General features: G+C 51.0%; 8 protein-coding genes across 8 annotated transcripts; 3 read left to right on the forward strand and 5 right to left on the reverse strand.

Annotated features, from left to right (window-relative positions):
- Window positions 1-715: 715 nt before the first annotated feature.
- On the forward strand, window positions 716-2,065 carry ACET3X_005738 (uncharacterized protein; the record flags this gene model as incomplete). Its single annotated transcript, XM_069451874.1, has 1 exon — window positions 716-2,065. The coding sequence occupies one exon, from the start codon at window positions 716-718 to the stop codon at window positions 2,063-2,065; it is 1,350 nt and encodes a 449-aa protein (XP_069306098.1).
- A 129-nt stretch (window positions 2,066-2,194) lies between these two features.
- Window positions 2,195-2,788, reverse strand: ACET3X_005739 (uncharacterized protein; the record flags this gene model as incomplete). The annotated part of the gene is made up of 1 exon (XM_069451875.1): window positions 2,195-2,788. The coding sequence occupies one exon, from the start codon at window positions 2,786-2,788 to the stop codon at window positions 2,195-2,197; it is 594 nt and encodes a 197-aa protein (XP_069306099.1).
- A 1,055-nt stretch (window positions 2,789-3,843) lies between these two features.
- ACET3X_005740 (uncharacterized protein) lies at window positions 3,844-5,143 on the reverse strand (the record flags this gene model as incomplete). The annotated part of the gene is made up of 5 exons (XM_069451876.1): window positions 3,844-3,870; window positions 3,920-3,996; window positions 4,044-4,833; window positions 4,950-5,053; window positions 5,101-5,143. 5 exons carry the CDS (start codon window positions 5,141-5,143, stop codon window positions 3,844-3,846), a joined length of 1,041 nt encoding a protein of 346 aa, XP_069306100.1.
- A 286-nt stretch (window positions 5,144-5,429) lies between these two features.
- Window positions 5,430-6,195, reverse strand: ACET3X_005741 (uncharacterized protein; the record flags this gene model as incomplete). The annotated part of the gene is made up of 3 exons (XM_069451877.1): window positions 5,430-5,489; window positions 5,537-6,022; window positions 6,073-6,195. 3 exons carry the CDS (start codon window positions 6,193-6,195, stop codon window positions 5,430-5,432), a joined length of 669 nt encoding a protein of 222 aa, XP_069306101.1.
- Window positions 6,196-7,349: 1,154 nt separating this feature from the next.
- ACET3X_005742 (uncharacterized protein) lies at window positions 7,350-8,651 on the forward strand (the record flags this gene model as incomplete). The annotated part of the gene is made up of 6 exons (XM_069451878.1): window positions 7,350-7,589; window positions 7,645-7,749; window positions 7,786-7,988; window positions 8,048-8,189; window positions 8,256-8,332; window positions 8,420-8,651. 6 exons carry the CDS (start codon window positions 7,350-7,352, stop codon window positions 8,649-8,651), a joined length of 999 nt encoding a protein of 332 aa, XP_069306102.1.
- Window positions 8,652-8,706: 55 nt separating this feature from the next.
- ACET3X_005743 (uncharacterized protein) lies at window positions 8,707-12,129 on the reverse strand. The gene is made up of 4 exons (XM_069451879.1): window positions 10,633-12,129; window positions 10,323-10,578; window positions 10,130-10,273; window positions 8,707-10,077 (listed from the first exon to the last, which is right to left on the reverse strand). The coding sequence occupies exons 1-4, from the start codon at window positions 10,828-10,830 to the stop codon at window positions 8,969-8,971; spliced, it is 1,707 nt and encodes a 568-aa protein (XP_069306103.1). The 5' UTR covers window positions 10,831-12,129; the 3' UTR covers window positions 8,707-8,968.
- A 1,713-nt stretch (window positions 12,130-13,842) lies between these two features.
- Window positions 13,843-14,489, reverse strand: ACET3X_005744 (uncharacterized protein). Its single transcript, XM_069451880.1, has 2 exons — window positions 14,333-14,489; window positions 13,843-14,278 (listed from the first exon to the last, which is right to left on the reverse strand). Exons 1-2 carry the CDS (start codon window positions 14,381-14,383, stop codon window positions 14,129-14,131), a joined length of 201 nt encoding a protein of 66 aa, XP_069306104.1. The 5' UTR covers window positions 14,384-14,489; the 3' UTR covers window positions 13,843-14,128.
- A 1,799-nt stretch (window positions 14,490-16,288) lies between these two features.
- ACET3X_005745 (uncharacterized protein) lies at window positions 16,289-17,521 on the forward strand (the record flags this gene model as incomplete). Its single annotated transcript, XM_069451881.1, has 3 exons — window positions 16,289-16,438; window positions 16,490-17,230; window positions 17,282-17,521. The coding sequence occupies 3 exons, from the start codon at window positions 16,289-16,291 to the stop codon at window positions 17,519-17,521; spliced, it is 1,131 nt and encodes a 376-aa protein (XP_069306105.1).
- Window positions 17,522-17,761: the final 240 nt, after the last annotated feature.

Genomic DNA, 17,761 nt, shown 5'->3' on the forward strand with positions numbered 1-17,761 from the left:
GTGTTACTGATCGAGAGCCCCACAAGCCATGCCACACGAGCGGCGCGGCTGTTGCGCGAGTGCCTAAACAGACTGGTAGCCGGCTGCCATAACTAGTTATGATGCGTCATCACAATAGCTAGTCGTTTGGTCCTATTCGAAGCGGTCACGGTAGCCGGTGCATCTGTAGTGTCTTTGATGCCCAATAGGTTAATGGAGACTAGGCGGAGCGGCATCTTGATAGATTTTGTCGTGGCTCGCAAGCACGTGATGGTCGCATCATTATCGGGCCGATCCAATCGGCTTCTGGGAGAATCTGTGACGCGGGAATAACGCCACCCCTCACATTGCTCAGGGCCATTACATTGACCCCATAAACCACCCATCCATCGAATAGCCTAACTCGATCCCCAGGCACCCCCGAGAAGGCCTATCTAGATCTGTGTTTCGCCTAAATCTGCCGAGGCATCGTTGCCGGGCCTAGCTTGTAGCGTACCGCGATGACGTTGCCATGGATCATTCTCGGACGAGCCTGTGGGGGTCATTGTTCAGCGACAATCCCATGTAACCGCTTAGAAATGCGAAAAGATCAAGCAATGACGAATCACTTATAGACCGGTGTCGGTCGCGCAGTCGGTTTCTGCATATCCTCGAATACACAGTTTACAAACCTCGATCTCACTACTCAAAACATACAACTCTTTTTCTGTTAGATACTCATTCAATTTCAGCAAATATGGCACCACGACGATACGAAGCAGCGAAGGTAGACCCTGCCCCATTGGGCAAGCCCCTCGACTTCGCATTCTCCAAGAAGACTGCTCAGAACCGATTCCTCAAGGGTGCAATGACCGAACGCCTGTCATCATGGGATCCCCAAAACCTCGAAGCTCGCGGTGTACCCTCGAAGAACCTGGTCAACGTCTACCGACGATGGGGTGAGGGTGAGTTCGGCGTCATCCTTACTGGCAACGTCATGATCGAGTACGACCACCTAGAGGCTGCTGGTAACGCCATCATTCCCCGCGATTCAAAGTACGAGGGTGAGCGATTTGAGATGTTCAAGGAACTTGCAACCCAGTCTAAGAAGCACGGTTCCTTGATCGTTGCTCAAGTCAGCCACCCTGGTCGTCAGGTACCCGAAAACATTCAGAAGAAGCCCATCTCCGCATCCGACGTACAATTAGAGGGCAACATCATGGGCCTGACCTTTGCCAAGCCCCGCGCCGCCACCGACGAGGACATCCGGAACGTCATCGAAGGCTTCGCTCACGCCGCTGAGTACTTAGAGAAGGCTGGATACGACGGTATCCAGCTCCACGGTGCTCACGGCTACCTACTCGCACAGTTCCTCGCTCCATCAACTAACAAGCGCACTGATAAGTACGGCGGATCTCTCGAGAACCGCGCCCGTATCATCACCGAGATCGGCCAGGAAATACGCAAGCGCACATCATCCAACTTCGTGCTCGGCATCAAGCTCAACTCGGTTGAGTTCCAAGACAAGGGTTTCAGCACGGAGGAGGCTGCGACCTTGTGCAAGTTGCTAGAGGACAACAGCTTTGACTTTGTCGAGCTGTCCGGAGGTACATACGAGCAGCTTGCTTTCGGTCACAAACGTGAATCGACTAAGAAGCGAGAAGCCTTCTTCCTCGACTTCGCCGAGAAGATCACACCATCGCTCTCCAAGACCAAGACTTACGTTACTGGCGGCTTCAAGAGTGCTGCTGCCATGGTGGACGCGTTGAGCGCTGTCGATGGTGTCGGACTTGCTCGCCCGGTGTGCTTAGAGCCTGAGCTGCCTCGCCAGATCATCAACGGGGAGGTCCATGCTGCGATTGATCAACTGACAGACGACAACGACTTTGGTATGACCAACGTCGCGGCTGGCACGCAGATCAGGCAGTTGGGCAAGGACCAGCAGCCTATTGACCTGAGTGACGAGAAGAACTTTGAGGCGTTCAAGAAGGACATGGGTACTTGGGCCCAAGGTTTGTCGGAGGATAAGACCGGTAGCAAGTATGGATTCGTCGACATCGAGAGCGTTCAGGCCACCCCTTACGCCTCCGCTGCATCTACCCCATAAAGGTAAGATGCATCAATAATGTGTAAATAAATAGAAGAAGTAGAAATGAAGTGAACGATCAAAACCAACCCGTTCTAGTATCCATTGCGTGCCAAAACCTCAAGTCTACTACTAACAGTACATGCAAAACTACATTACATACATCAGCTCCGGCGTAACAGGTCTATCATAATACTCCTCCTCGCTTATCTCCCTGATAACCTCAATCCTCCACCTCTGCGTTTTCCTCCCCTCATCCTTCTCCCTCACCACAACCTCCCTCCCATCCTCCCTCTCGCCAACATCCAAAACTTTCAACACGCCACTCGCTCCATTCCCAATCCACCACGTCCCATCGTCCCACTGTCCGACCCTCCAGTCCAGCGCCTCCACTGTATCAGTAGCGTCCGCCCGCCTCAACACCGCTTTCGACGTGTCGTCTGTGTAGACGTCGAGTTGCCGGTTTGGTCCTAGCCACCATGTGCGGAGACGGTAGGTGTTGGGGGTAATGGGCGTATCTACTGGTGCCTCGCTGGCCTGGGGAGGCCGATGAGAGGTACCTGATGGGGTAAAGGACCAGAATTGGCCAGAGTAGTAGCCTTCGCGGGTGAGTTTGAGATGACCGGCACTGTTTTGTGTGCCGGCTTCGTTTATGACGTCGAGGGTGGGATTGGAGGGGTTGGAGGTGTTTGTTATGCGGTGAAAGTGGTATGGGGAGATGGTTGGTTGCGATGAGGTTGTCATTCTGGATGGTGGTGGGAGATGGTGATGCGAAAACTAGTTGGGGAAGATTCTGGAGAAAATGAGGATGTTTGAAGCATCGTGAGTTTTGTACTTCAAGCATGATGGTAATTGACATTTTGTTGAGTGAACTTGGAACTTTCAGCTGGCCACTGACTTAACAGATTGTATCTGTCGTCCTGTGGCGTTTAGCACGAGACATACAAGACGCATAGAGCATTGTCCTATCAAAGATTTACGAATGGGCCAAGGACACGATCGATTGGAGGTGCTAGATGCACTTTTCAGGCAGCCAGGAACACGATCAGGGGAGTGCGTCGATCACTTGACCAGCTGACAGTCAGCCGCTAGGCGAAGTCCTCACAAGTGTCCCAATTCCGGCGGTTTATGAGTTTTGTTGGGACATGTGGTGATGTTCGTGACCTGAAAGCGTATTCGTTGAGGCCGCGATGGATTGAAACAACGAGGGAGAAGAGAATAGAAGTTGGGTGAGAAGACATGGGTGACGTCATGTTCGACCATTGGGGATAAGCCTAGTCATGGCACAGGATGTCAAGAATAATTGCCAAAGCCTGATCATGAAGACAAATAGCTTCTTCCACAGGTACTGCAATACCACTATAGTTGGTAGGTTGGCATAAATGATTTTAAAAGAAACAGTCGTGCGGTTTCCTTATGATTATCTCTCGTTGCAATCCGAGTAGTCGTCTGTTTCATCTTCATTCCTCCCGTTGTACTTAGCCCTCCTTGGCTCCTTCTTCAATTCATCCCCCATCTCTTTGCTATGATGGCGGAGGTAAAATTTTCCATCCCTATAACTCCCACAGCCTTGTGGTCCCCTGTGTCCGAAATACACCATGCGAAGTCGATATAGGACAAGGGTGGTATGTAATCAATATACAATGAACAAGTTCAGTCGAAAGATTGGTGAGAGAACATGATTCCTGGTATTGACTCGTGCATGTCGCTCAGGATAGTATGGTGAAGAATGAATTCTCGTGAGAAATGGTATCTAGTTTGCGATTCGAAAGCGTGGTAAGGGCATCGAGGTCGATTAGCTATGCGCTGTATGAGCTGATGAAGTACTGAGTGAATGTCAGCGTGGTGGATGAGAGTGGGGGGCATGTAACGTACCGTCAAAACCGACTCTTCCTCGCCATTGTCGTTAGGCAAGTACACATAAAGAATGAGTGCGTGCTCGTGACAGAAGCCTTTGCAATATCAGCATGCGAGTAGAGGTGGGCTCTGTGAAACTTACAAGCAATGACCCGTCCGCCCAACCTGCCCACACTCATGACCTTGCCCCAATCGCGCCCATCAATCCTCACTGTGGCCCATCCCTCTTCGCTACGCCCGTCAGCCGACCCGAGCTGCTTCATACGCGTGCTCGGGTGTTCAGCAACGCCATCCTCGCCACCAGCGACATGGCCAGGGTCTAGTTCTGGGTTGTTGAGATCGGTCCAGATGGAAGATATCTTCATGGCGTCAGATCTGATGCTGATTTTGAGACATCCATGCATATTTGCCGAGACCTCTAGGCGGGTTCTCGCCGCGGTCGTCGCACTGCTTGCCTTGGTGGTGTCTGCCAGTGCTAGTTTGGTGAACCTGTCGCTGATACTTTTCAGCTGCATCAAGGGGGGCAGTATGATGTGCACGTCCGGCTCCCTACAGACGGGCTCGTGCAGGTGCGCTACTATATCCGGAGCAAGCACTCGTATAGGTATCTCCTGTGTGACGATGGTCTCGCGGTTCCCTCCCCCGAATTCGTTCTCGAAGGCGGCATCGAAGCCGTCGTCATCACCGTAGTCTTCGTCGTCATCGTCGTCATTGTTCGAAGCAGTAGGGAAGGCGCTATACGTGGTCGAGGACGCGGTAGTGGTGATGGTAAGGGCGAGCACGGGCAGGTTGTCCTTCTTGGTGAGGCGTATCTGGGCCGACGTGGCATTGAGCGCCGACTTTAGGGCGCGATTCAGCGACGCGAGGGGGACTTCGAGGTTGATGACATTGTCTGCAGCCGACTGCACGCTGATGCTCTCAAAGATGGAGTCCTGTGCGGCGCATTAGCCTCCACACACGGCCAAGACGAGACGATGTGCTTACAATTGAGAGAACACTGCATCTGGTTAGAAGGAGCGACACCAAGATACGAAGCGTCTACTCACGCCCATACTTGTGTGCCCTGCTCTGGTATGATGGTGAAGCATATTTGCTGCTCGCTGAGCTTCACCCACGCGAGCGGACCGAGCGAATTGAGCGACGCTGTGAGCTCTGGCCCGTGTTAGCTGCCGTCTCGAGTACGTGTCACGTGTACCTGCTCGTAAAGGTCGTAGTGTTCTGTATTGACGCCTTGAAGCGCATCTTTGCGTCGTCGTCGCACAATGCAAGCGGGACGTCGCGACGCGTCGTGAGATGTGGAGGGGAAAGCCGCCGAGGCGAACGTCATCGCTGCGCTTCACCAACGCCATCACCATCATCACTTCTTCTTCTTCTTCTATCATTATCATCGCGGAACCAAAATTTCATGTCACGTGCATTGTCCCGAGACTGGAAACATAGTACGCACATGGCATATCCTCAACCGGTCTATTCGCAACTATATACGGCGATACAGCAAGTCTCGTCCATCCCTCGGCCATAGCCTCCTCTAAACCGTCTGTCTCTGCACCGAAATACCAGTATTTGAAATTGTCGTCTTCGAATACATCTAGTCAAATATTAGCCGAGGCACGCGAAACTTCACACACAACTAACCTGTCCACTGGTTCCTTGTATCTCATATCTTCCTGCGCCTGAAATCGGAACGTTTACGCCCTTCTTGGTCGTCGCAGTCACCGCAGTGAATGATATCGTCCCGAAGTTTGGGGTGGCCACCAGCTGACCTGGAATTACTTGATATGCCTGGACGAACCAGTCTGCTGCAAACGCAGTCAAAGCGGATGGGTCCACGCCGGCAGGGGCTGCGAGCGTCTGCGTCGTCCTTTTGTTCTGTGTCTTGTTCTCGATGGTCACGGTACCCCCAGCAGTAGCCACATTGACAGTCACAGTGATCGAGTTCCCGTTTGCGACAGGAACAGACGACGTAGTGTCCGTCACTGGACCGGGAAAGTACGCAGAGAAGCTCTTCAGGGTGCTGTTATAAACAATACCACCGCCGAGAACGTTGTCCTGGTCAAGTGTGTCACCAATGCCCACCCAGATTGAGAGCCGATTGGAGCCCGACAGGTTCGGCACTGTAAACTGTACACGCAGTTGGTATACATCTCACACGCACCATGGAAGTAACTCACAGTCCCTGTTACGGTGGCAAACGAGTCGCCTGCTGGTGCTTTGAGCACAGCACCACCTCGGTTCAAGTCAAAGGCGGCAGATGCGGCCGACACGCAGCACGCCAGGAGAGTAGCAGTTCTCATGGCTGACTTAGGGCTGTCCAGTAAGAAGAGAAAATGCCGTGTAACAAGACGTCCAATGAGAAAGAGATGGGAAGGCTTCTGAAGTCGAACAACAGAACCAGTCGGTGTTCCAGAAGGATATTTGAAATTCCAGAGGCTCTGGTTGACAGCACCACATGGACTATATTGCTTTCAAGGAAGCGTACCCGGTTGATCAAGCCTCACACTTTGCGATCCGATTAATTCTACCCAAACAGCCTGTTCTTGTCTCGTGCCGTTCGCCCAAACCATGCAACTACGTTCCTTTCTCGTCATTCACTCTCCTCAGCTGGGCATCCTGTAATGGTCCAATGAGCATGCGAAAATCATTCATAGCGTGCCAAGGGTTCCTTGCGAGTGGGATGCATTTATGAGGTACGGGGCCTGGTCAATTAAAAGAATTGAGGATACTAGTACCCCACAACTTGGCGCGGCGGCAAATGGGATTGTCTCAACGTCCGCGAACATCATCTAGCCAAAATTCGAAAGGACCAGTCACAGCTTCTGTATCACGTGGGGTGTCATTGTAGAAGTGGGGCGTTACACGTTCCGCTGCCCATTGATGTAACTGCCGACGAGATGTCAAGACTCGCGATATTCGACAAATTTCGGAGAGCAATATCACTGGAGCTTTTCGGGCTTGAGGGAGGGTCATTTCCAATCACAGCAATAATGTTGCTGACTGAATGCGTCACACTCACCATCGTAATGAGACCGTTTCAACTGCTCCAACCGATCCCGGTGTCCACGTAATGTCACCAAAAGTACCATGAAGGGCATGGCTGCCCGATTTGATAGGACAAGTCAACATGAGTGGATGATGAGCAACCAGGAGTGGCAACTGAGAGACGTTGATGTGCGTCAAACCCACCCATGCGATGCCAACATGCACCCGCCTCCATATCAAGGACCCAGAATTGCCCTAGCTTCATCCCAACACGAGATATCGCTCATTGCGACTTCTACCAAGACCGGATCATGCCTTTGCGACACAGCATACCCGCTCGGCATTACCATCCCTGATCCCGGTGATATCGTATGCATATCTCACACGGTTGTATAAGACGTTCTGTACTCTGGACGCAATCATACTACCAATTCACTATCTTCCCTTACACATCACCACTCTCTTCAGCATGAAGGCATTCACTGCGACCGCTCTCGCGCTTGTCGCACCCGCGACTGCGCTACTGCGCTTCCCATGCGCTCAGCTAGTCATCGACAGGTTGGATCCGCTGGTCACTCCTGGCCAGGCTCCATCCCCTCACTTGCATCAAATCCTCGGAGGCAACTCCTTCAATGTTACCATGGACCCGGAAAAGGACATGCCTGGAGAATCAACATGCACATCCTGCCAGTTCAGCGAGGACTTTTCCGTAAGTAGCACTACTCGCATCTCGACAAGCCCAGCCCAAACTAATGAGCGTCCAGAACTACTGGACCGCCGTGCTGTACTTCAAAGCCCGAAACGGTACATACAAGCGCGTCCCTCAAATTCCAAACTCTGGCTTCAACGGCGTCAACGGAGGCATGACGGTATATTACATGCAAGACGGTCTCTACAACTTCCAGCAGACGTCCAAAGTCCAGGCCTTCCAGCCGGGCTTCCGCATGTTCATCGGCGACGTGAATGCGCGTACCAAAGAAGAAGCCGAACGCTTCCGTCAACTGACATTTACTTGTCTCAACGACATCAACACGCGGGATCCGCAGACCCTGGATTTCCCTACTCAACCGTGCAAGACGGGCATCATGACTGCAGTTCGCTTTCCTACGTACGTCGCTTCCCCGTCTATCTGTTCACTGGGTACGATCTTGTTAACACGATACCTAGCTGCTGGGACGGAGTAAACCTCGATTCTCCAGACCACATGGCACATATGAGTTACCCTGAGTTCGGATCTTTTGAATCTGGCGGCCCTTGCCCTGCCAGTCATCCCGTGCGCATGGGTCAGCTCTTCTACGAAGTCATCTGGGTAAGAAGTGCCCATAGCTGAACTACATGTGGAACATACACTGACTTTGTATGCTTGACCTTGTAGGACACAAGCAAGTTTAACAACAAGGCTGATTGGCCCGAGGATGGTAGTCAACCGTTCGTCTGGAGTTTCGGCGATGGGTAAGCACTCCTTCTCCCTCTTGCTTCGTACTTGTTACAGTGTATGCGACGAGATGCGGTCGCTAATGTTGGACGTTTGTGTAATAGAACGGGCTACGCGAACCACGGCGATTACCTATTCGGCTGGCAAGGCGACGCACTCCAACGAGCTCTAGACTCGCCTTGCTACCAGAACTGTCCTACGCTCAAGACGCAGAATGCCGCTGCGATGAACAAGTGCACCGTTCCGCGCGTTGTGAGGGAAGACATCGATGGATGGGTCAGTGAGCTACCTGGTGGCCACCAGGCGCAATATGTCAAGAAACGGTGGGCCGAGTAGACTCAATACTCGTTTGTGAAGTTAACAACACCGAGAGATATTAGATGAGAGTTAGGAAACTATGACTATTGACTATGACTGTAGTAGCTATCTGAGTTTGTAGAAACGATGGATGCAAGATGCGCGCTTTTCGCGTCTTGTCTTTGCTAGTAAAACATGAAATGGTGTGTTGCAACACAAAGCCTGTGACAATGATGGTGGTATATGACTCCGGCCGAAAAAAAAAATGTTAACGCCGCGAGTTGAGACGCAAGACGGTTTTCAAGAAAAATAATCGCTGTCGGTGACAAAGGAAAATTCGGAGATGGAGAGACATCTCACAGTGCGCGCGCGATCCACTCTCCAGAGTTCATTCGTGAATGAGGTGGTCGGGTACCAGGCTCCTGTTTGTGGAGGCTGCATTTGGCGCTGCCGCGTATGCGTATCACAGTGACTTCGCTCGAGTCTGCTTCAGTCTGCATACTCGCGTCATCCCTTGCCCGTGGCGTTGGGCATGTGCATGTGTCTTCAGCGCCATCTACCTCTACGTCGTCGTCTTCGAGGTATATTGTGGGTGCAACACTGCTTCCTCCATCCTCGCTCTTATCTTCAGACTGGCCGAACTCCTTGTCCCAAATCCCATGACTACTGTGTCTCTTCAGGCCCAAGTTCTTCACAATCTCCTCGAGTTCTATTGCACTCACTCTGACTCTTCCACTCTTTTCTTTATCAAAGTCCGCTTCAGAGCCTTTGTGCGAGTCTGCGCTGAGTTGTGACCAATCACTCACTCTTCGCGTGCTGGCTGTTGACACAGAAAAGCGTGATGATGGCCCTAGCTTCGTCTTACGAGGAGGGCTAGATCGGGTCGAGGGAGCCTCAATGTCAAAGTCGAGATTCGATTCGTCGTCGTGGAAACGCGACAAGCTGCGGTTGCCGTGTTGAAAGTGAGTGGGGAAATAGGCTGTATCAGGCTTGTAGATGACCGTCTGACCTGAGTAGCGAGAGTTATAAGAATGATTCGTTTCGTGGTTGTAAGTCTCGGAGTAGCTAGGAACGACCTCGTCGACATCGCCATGGAGTAGATGTACGGTGCTGCCGGCTACAGGGCCAGAGATACCTACGGAGCGTGGAGCGGCACGGGCAGCGCTGTCGGAACCGCGGATCGCCCTACCAAGAGGTAGCAAGGTGCTGAGGTTAACAGCTATCATTGCTGTTAGAAACTCGCAAATTCCCCACGTGGTGAAGTTCAAGTCGAAGTTGTTCCGATAGCCGACCTCGGCCCATGAAGTAACGACCATCCAGGTTCTGATGATAGCTGCTGCGCAGGCAAAGAGTCCCAAGGATACCACAGCAAGAAGATGCAGAGTAGATCCGAGCTTCAGCGAAGAGTCAAGGGTGATGGGGACCGTGAATAAAATCAGTAGTAGGCTCGACGCAGCGTTCACGGCTGAGTCACCGGGTCAGTGTGATTCCTTATATCTCTAGGCGTTGGTACTTACGGTAATTCGCCAGAGCCCAGTGCTTTGACTCGCTTTGCGACATACACAGTGCCCTGGCATCTGAAAGATCCCAGGCCGCTATCAGAGGGACACACTGAGAGAGGAGTGATATGAACCACTCAACCGTGTGCCAGAATACCAATACTGTGTTGATCAGCTCTGGTGTTGGAGAGTATCGTTACTGGAAACCTACGCATGAGACTGACGAGAATAACAGTGCGTACCATGAGCAAGCACGGATGACTCCTGGTGTCGGCCAGAGGCAGCAAAGTAAATGCAGCCGATAGCTTGACAGCACCAAGCCCAAGGATGATGAGCGAGTTCAACGCCCACATCCACGGGCCCATCTGAATGGTCTTGCTAACCGGTAAGACATAGCCGTCTTCTTGCTGCCCGATACCAAGCTCTACGACTCCAGTGAATGTGATGAAGATTCCTATTGTGCATAACTGTTTTGCGCGTTAGCTTTTATAGAGCCTGTTTGATCCAAGTCTCGGACATACAGCGGCCAGGACCATGAGCCCATCATCGATGGCGAAGGAGCGAAGGAGCCTTCCACGAGTAAAGGCTCTTAGCGAGTAGATCAACAGCCCGCTCAAGGCCAGCGTAACGGCAATGGCAAGATGAAGGGGCCCCTTGTCGGGGACTTGCCAGGGCAGAGGAGTGCCGGAGGGTGAAGCTGCGCTGGCATTGACATCCATTGTATGAGGCGACAGTAATGGTGTCCTGTTTCCTCTGCGAATTCATGCAAAGTTGTCGACCAGAGCTTGGGGGAGTTGGTTGAAACGAGTGAATGTCTGATGAGAAGTACACGGGTGAAACGAACGTATGGGCAGGAATAAAAGAGCGTGGTCGAGAGGAAATGGAGGAGACCGGGATGATTAGAGAGTGTCTTGTACGACGAATTGAACATGGCGTTTCAGCCCGGGGTAGCACCGCAGACACAGGCGCATGGTTCACGGCTCCTCGCCGACGTCGCTATAGAGATAGCAGAGCTGCACTGGCACAATAGCGAGCCAATCGTCGAGTTGTCATAGTCTGCAAGGTACTCGAGCGGGGATGATTTTGTTTTGCCGTTGGACTAGTTCTTTCTCTGCAGGGATCTAGTGTCTTCCATGGTACAGCACGGTCGCTCTAGTGATGCTATCAGCACCCGAGACTGGATTCTCAGGTACCGCTTCGGACGGCTCCAGTACGCGACTGTTTTTCTCCATGCTGATCTTCTTTACCAAGGACATTTCAGGGCTCATAGAAGTCTCTCAGGGTCAAGACGATGAGAGCCTTTTCCCGCGCATCGGTTACCTACTCCCATATTCGTACCATATGCATCCAAAAACATACAAATGCTCTGTCGATGCCATGTCGTCACAATCCGATGTGCAGCTACCCGGACAAGGCAGATGATTTGCCCCTCTCCACATCATGCAGCCAAAACTGTCTTAGTAGAGATTGTGGCTTCAGTTTCGAGCAGTAGTAACTCAGTATTGCTGTACAGCCCAGAAAGAACAAACTGAAAAAAGAAGAGGTAAAGTTAAATGTTGCTCAGGGATAGATTTGTGTTAAGGATTCGTGTGGATGGGTGGAGAGTGGCGCACGCTCACCTGCATGCGACTGGTCGACCGCACCTTTGCTTTTGCTCGTGATCTTCAGATTGACGAACGGGTCTTACGAATCCCAGCGCCACAACGATATGCGAGATGCAGGAGATCTGTTGGAAGGAGGATCCATCAATCGAAGACCTGATACGAGCTGAAGTGCGGAGGCAATACAGGGACATGCGAGGAGGCGCATCACGACACCGATGTCGTTGGGACGGGACAGGCTCGTGGCTCAGCGATTCATCTGGTGTCGACTATACCCCCCACGCAACAGCTGGTGGATGGCCGTCAACGGTATGAAACGCGTTTCTGAAAAAGCATTCCTGTGTTGGAGTGGTCGACGGGTTGGCGGAGTCGAAGAGGTCTTGGAGGTGGTTAGGTTGGTAGCGAGGATGCCGCTTTCAGTGGCCCGGAGGATTGTGGCTCGAGCTCTGGCTATTCATGGAGATGATCAGGATGCTAGCGGCGCGGAACTCGCGTTGCGCCGGCCTTGGCACGCTAGCTCGGTTCAACAACTGGCATCCAACCCTCTGAATCCATACCATCTTACACTGGTGTATACGCACAGCACAGTGCCTGCCGGATTCCATTCCAGATGTCTCTTTTCGGTTCCGCCAACTCCAAAATTCGGTTTGATCAGCTACACCCTCCGAGGAAGCCTGCTGACTGCCACGACTAAATATAACCGAAGTGTTGTCGGGGCCATGAAGGATACACACCAGGTTTTTTGCCTCTACAGCACAGGCGCTCGATCCTCGCCTCAGGATACTGAAGAGGGTGCATCTGCATTTGGTACGGCTTCGGTGGTGCGACTGTGGAGAAACACTCTGGTCGTGCAAACTGTGCGAAAATAGGTAGACGCGATATGTACGGGCCGGACACGACACGCGCTTTTCCCGACCAAAGTTATGGAGGCGGGATCCAAGAAGATGCGTGTCGGTGAGCCATGTTGAGATATTGAGGATAGCGGTGTTCTTTGCCGCTGCCTATCATCACGATGTGGATTCAATACTGAAGGGTACATGTCGGTCTGAGATGTTGAGAGATTGGAAGAAGCGGTATCTTTTGCCGCTGCTCGTTGTTACCAATCGGTTTTAACACGTACCAGCTGCCCTGCTTATCATACTACGGCAACTACCGCAACTGCGGCGACTATCGCCATATCTCTGGCGGCTAGCCAAGACGTGCGTGCGCTGGCACTTCCAATGGAGCGTCTTGCCTATGTGCTCGACTACTCTGAGCCTCATGATCGGGCGAAAGGCATACTTTGTGTCTCAGACTTATTAGCGCCGGAAAACGCTGCAAGTACGATCGGTTCAGCTTTCTGTATGGAGAAATCATACCATTCGATCTTCTGGCGTCTCCAGCCGGATTGTGTTGCACTTTCAATACAACCCATGATATCGTGCGATGAAGCTCTTGAGCAGACTCCCCTGGTCGCGAGGACTCGCTGCACGTTGAATTCGACAAGTCGACAAGAGCAGCTGCCACGGTTTATGAGCGGTCAGATTTGTTTGCGAATGGAGAGTCAGCACTTAAGCATTCAAATTTCGGGGCTCCTCATTCCATTTGGACCGACCCCTCTAATCTAGTCGGTACCAAGCGAACGGAGGCGCTCAGGTTCCATCTCATCACTTCAGTGGATATAGCAGAGAAAGGGATACCGCGCAATAGGTATATGCACCCATCACTCAGGAAACCTTCGCAGCTGCGTATGCCGTCCCCTGAGTTTGACTTGTTAAATCTATTGAATAATTGGAACACCATTTCTTTGTGGCCGTCCATGGGGTGTAGGTGAAGTAGCTTTTAAACAAGCGCATCTGAAGACCTGTAAGGTAGTTGTGTTTGCCATCAAGGCGAGCGACAGATAATAGTCGTTGTCCAGTGTGGATCCCAGATAGAAAGAAAGCTGGTTAGAAGAGTCTAAGACTGTTGATAGATCAGGATACAAGCAATACTGACCGTCTCATCGTGGTTGTCCTGTGCGAGACAGCTAAGTAATAGAGCGCATGCGACGAATAACCTAATGATCAAATAAAGTAAGTAACTACTGTTCTTCATAGACCCATCGAATTCACAGTATGAGCAAGCGAGTAAAGCCAACTATAGTTTTATTGAAGATGTGCTACTAGTGGCATAGTTCATCATGCTGGTACAAGTGCGTAGATTACTGTCCTTCAAGGAGAACGCAAAGCGTCACACATGACGACTATATTACCGCAGGTATGGTTAAGCATGTAGGAGGTTCAAGAGCCAATCCTGACGCTCGCAGATGCGATGTTCAAACCTCACAATGTTCGATGTTCTCCTCTAGTCAAACCTCAAAAAGGTCGTCTCTTCCACCTTACCACCATCTCCACCACCACACCACCCCAGACCATCACAACCGCAAAAAGAATAGCTAGAGCAGTCGCTGCATCGGCCGGGAATCGAACCCGGGGCTAGCCGAAACTGTCCTGTGAAGGATGGCAACGGCTAATTTTACCACTAAACCACCGATGCGAAAGATGCCAAGCATGATGAACTGTTGGAGTGACCTAACCAGGGGTCGCTGGACAGATGTTAGGAGCTGTGTTCGAATAGAAGGCAACTGAGTGCTACTTACAACCTGGAATCTCTTGATATCGAACTGAGTCGTAGTCAAGCGCCTTGCCATTGGGCCATTAGGCCAGTTGTTGCTTAGTAATGATGGAAGAACGAATAAAAGAAAACACTATATTGTCAATCGTGTGCGATTCTTCAGCGTAGGATTGAGATTGCGTTCAAAAGGTGGTATGGTGGGGCAGTGTTGCCGCAAACTTTTTCTTCGGGAGGTTTGCCGTAGTGGGGCATGCATATCCACCGGTCCAACCAGAAAAATCGTGTCCATTCCAATAACATGCTAGCAAACAGCTCCACCTGCAAACCTTCGCAGCCTCGAAGTGTGCTCTATCTCCCTTGACATACAACGCTGAAACTGGGTACTTCCACACCACGTGCGGGAATCCAAAGCCACGATGCTAAAGTCGACCACAATGCCAAACCCCAAGGGACATATTCCGAAGTACGTCCGACTCTGCTCTCGTTAGTGTGATTCCATTTCTATTTCTCAAATAGTACAGGTCTGTCACCAGAAGATTACTCCAAGGTCGCAACGTACTCTATCCTTGATCCCCATATTTGTTGGCCAAAGTGCTATATTTTACGCTCTACACGCTTTATTGACGTCTAAACATGTTGCATAAACTACCCCTACAAGCAATTCTCTATAAGTTGATGGTACAAAATTCTTGCATGCTTGCGTCGCGATATCCTCTGGCCATATTCCAGTATGAAGCATGAGACGAATGCAAGCCAGTGGTTGTTACAAGTTATGAAATTCGAGCCTTCACTAAGTTCAGCTGTTTAAAGAACGAACAATGCCTGAGGCCAAAGAGATCTGGCTTCGCCCTTCTTTCACTGTACGCGACAATCGGGAAGCCTCGTACATCGCCAATAGATGAAGACCAAATCCGACAAACCTTCAATACGACGACCTCTCCAACTGCGCCAGTATCATCAAAACTCATTGCATCCACTGATCTCGAGGTCACAAGCAGTTGCTCCAACCTCGATCTCAAATCGCCATGGAATCAAAGAGCAGCGGTCCACTATTTAAGCCGGTAACAGCGAAGTAACCCATCCAGGCAAGTGACCACACACTGCAGGCTTCATTACAAGTAACTGTGAAAGACGCTACAAAGACATGGGCCTTCCGAATCCACTGAGAATAGTCGAAAAAGATGCCAATGTAGACCTTGAGCGCCTCAATAACAACACAAATTAAAGTTCGGACCGTCTGCAGTTCGTTGAGGTGTCGTGTCGGGTGACATCCTTATACGCGCGAATCCTCTCATTTTGAGAGAACCTGTTCGTTCAGATCGATGAGAATCGTGTGGTCTTACGCGCAACACATCAAGCTATGCTAAGCAGTGTTCATAAGATAAGCAATTTTCCGTGGAGTCTTTTGCAGTTTTGATAGCTCTAAAAGATACTGTGGCAAAGGTTGATAAGGAAATGTCAAAGTGGAATTACCAACAGCTACACTAGCGTGGTTTCAGCACGACATCTCTGCGCGTATGCAGGTGCATCGTCCGGCCCTCGTTCCTTTCTCGATATCCCCCCATTGTTCAAAGATCATCAGAGTCTAGCTAGATGGGCCCACAGCCCGGATGGATACCCGAACAACTTCCTACCCGGGTGCATACGTACTTTTCGCGACAAGAAGATACGATGCACTACCCCACGATAGGAAAGAGACAAGACTCGATGCAGCGACAAGACACGCTTAGCATTTACCCTGGATCCGTTACACGGTCTGATTGGCTTGTGGACCATGATCTTGGCCCACTCTACTCTTGGTACATGCCTTGAAAACTACAAACATATCAATTGTGATTAGACAAGGCAGCAAGTGGCACATGATGCAAGAATGCACTCCGAAGGGGACCCAAGAACCCTATATATTTGGCCTCATGAGCACCAGTTGAGTACCGCACTGGCCTCAACTACTTAAGCATTCTGATATCTCGGTGTGATTAAGATGAAATCTGCAGCTCTCCTCGCCGCAGTATGTGCGACTACTGTGTTTGCAAAGCCAGAGCAGGTCGCGCCTCGAGCGCTATACACGATTGAAGTCGCCCCTGGAGAGACTCGTCAAATCACAGACGAAGAGAGATGGGAACTTTCCGCTGTCAGTAATATACACCTTCAACAGGACTCTCCTCATCTGATCCTCTTTTAGAACGGCGGCTGCGGAAACCATTTCTTCGACATCAGCGACTCCCATGTCGCACCTCTCGCAGCCAGAGCAGTACCACCCTACCCGCAAACGTTTAATCACCTGGAGAACGTCAAGCGACTTTTCCCAGAACTCAGTTGGGATAACATCAAGAAGAACCTAGAGACCTTCTCTGCCTTCCACACGCGTTTTTCCGAAAGTGCGTCTGGCGCTGAGGCTGCGCAGTGGCTTCTTGGTCAGGTTCAAGACGTAGTGTTGAAGTCTGGAAAGAGTGGCGTTACTGCCGCAGCCTTTCCTCACACCCGATGGCCACAAAACTCCGTCATTGCACGTATTCAAGGACAAAGCAATAGGACTGTGGTTGTGGGTGCTCATCTCGACTCGATCAACGTAGCAGATCGGGTAAACGGACGTGCGCCTGGTGTTGATGATGATGGTAGCGGATCACTCCTCATCCTAGAAGCTCTCCGCGTGTTGCTAACCGACAAGGACTTTGATTCAAGCAAGCTGAAAAACACCATCGAGTTCCACTGGTATGCGGCCGAGGAGGGAGGGCTGCGTGGTAGCCAAGAAGTCTTTACACAATATGCGGCTGCCGGCAGGGATATATGGGCCATGTTACAGCAGGATATGGTTGGGTACACGAAGGGTACTCTTAACGCTGGAAAGCCAGAGAGCTTCGGCCTTATCACCGATTACACGGATCCGGCTCTCAACGAGTACCTCACTCGTGTCATCACAGAGGTACGTGCATGCGAAGTAAGACACAAACCAGCGGAGTTAACTTGACTATAGTACACCGATATCACGTACGTCAACAGCACATGTGGATATGGATGTTCTGATCATGGCTCCGCGACGAGGAGTGGTTACCCTGCGGCATTCGTCTTCGAATCTGCTTTCCAGTACCGAAACCCTTACATCCACACCGTCTACGATACCATGGAACACATGGATCCCAACCACGTAATTCAACATGGAAAGCTCGTTTTGGGTTACCTATATGAGCTCGGATTTAGTCAGAATGACTTGTAGGTACTGTCAGCGATGTATTAATACGCTTTCATCGAAAAGCAATCAAATGATGGCCATTGTGAAGCGCCAGTTAGTACCAAGAATTGTGATGCATGTCTCCTACTGTGACTTAAGGGTCAAAATATGGTAGCTTCATCGTGTATTCTGCCTACTACATCGACTTGATGAGAAACAGATAATACTTTGATCACATAGCCAGCTGGCAAGTCCTACCTAAATCAGGTCTACCGTACCCATCCC

Source organism: Alternaria dauci, chromosome 5 (assembly GCF_042100115.1).
Source record: "Alternaria dauci strain A2016 chromosome 5, whole genome shotgun sequence".
Classification (NCBI taxonomy): Eukaryota; Fungi; Ascomycota; class Dothideomycetes; order Pleosporales; family Pleosporaceae; genus Alternaria; species Alternaria dauci.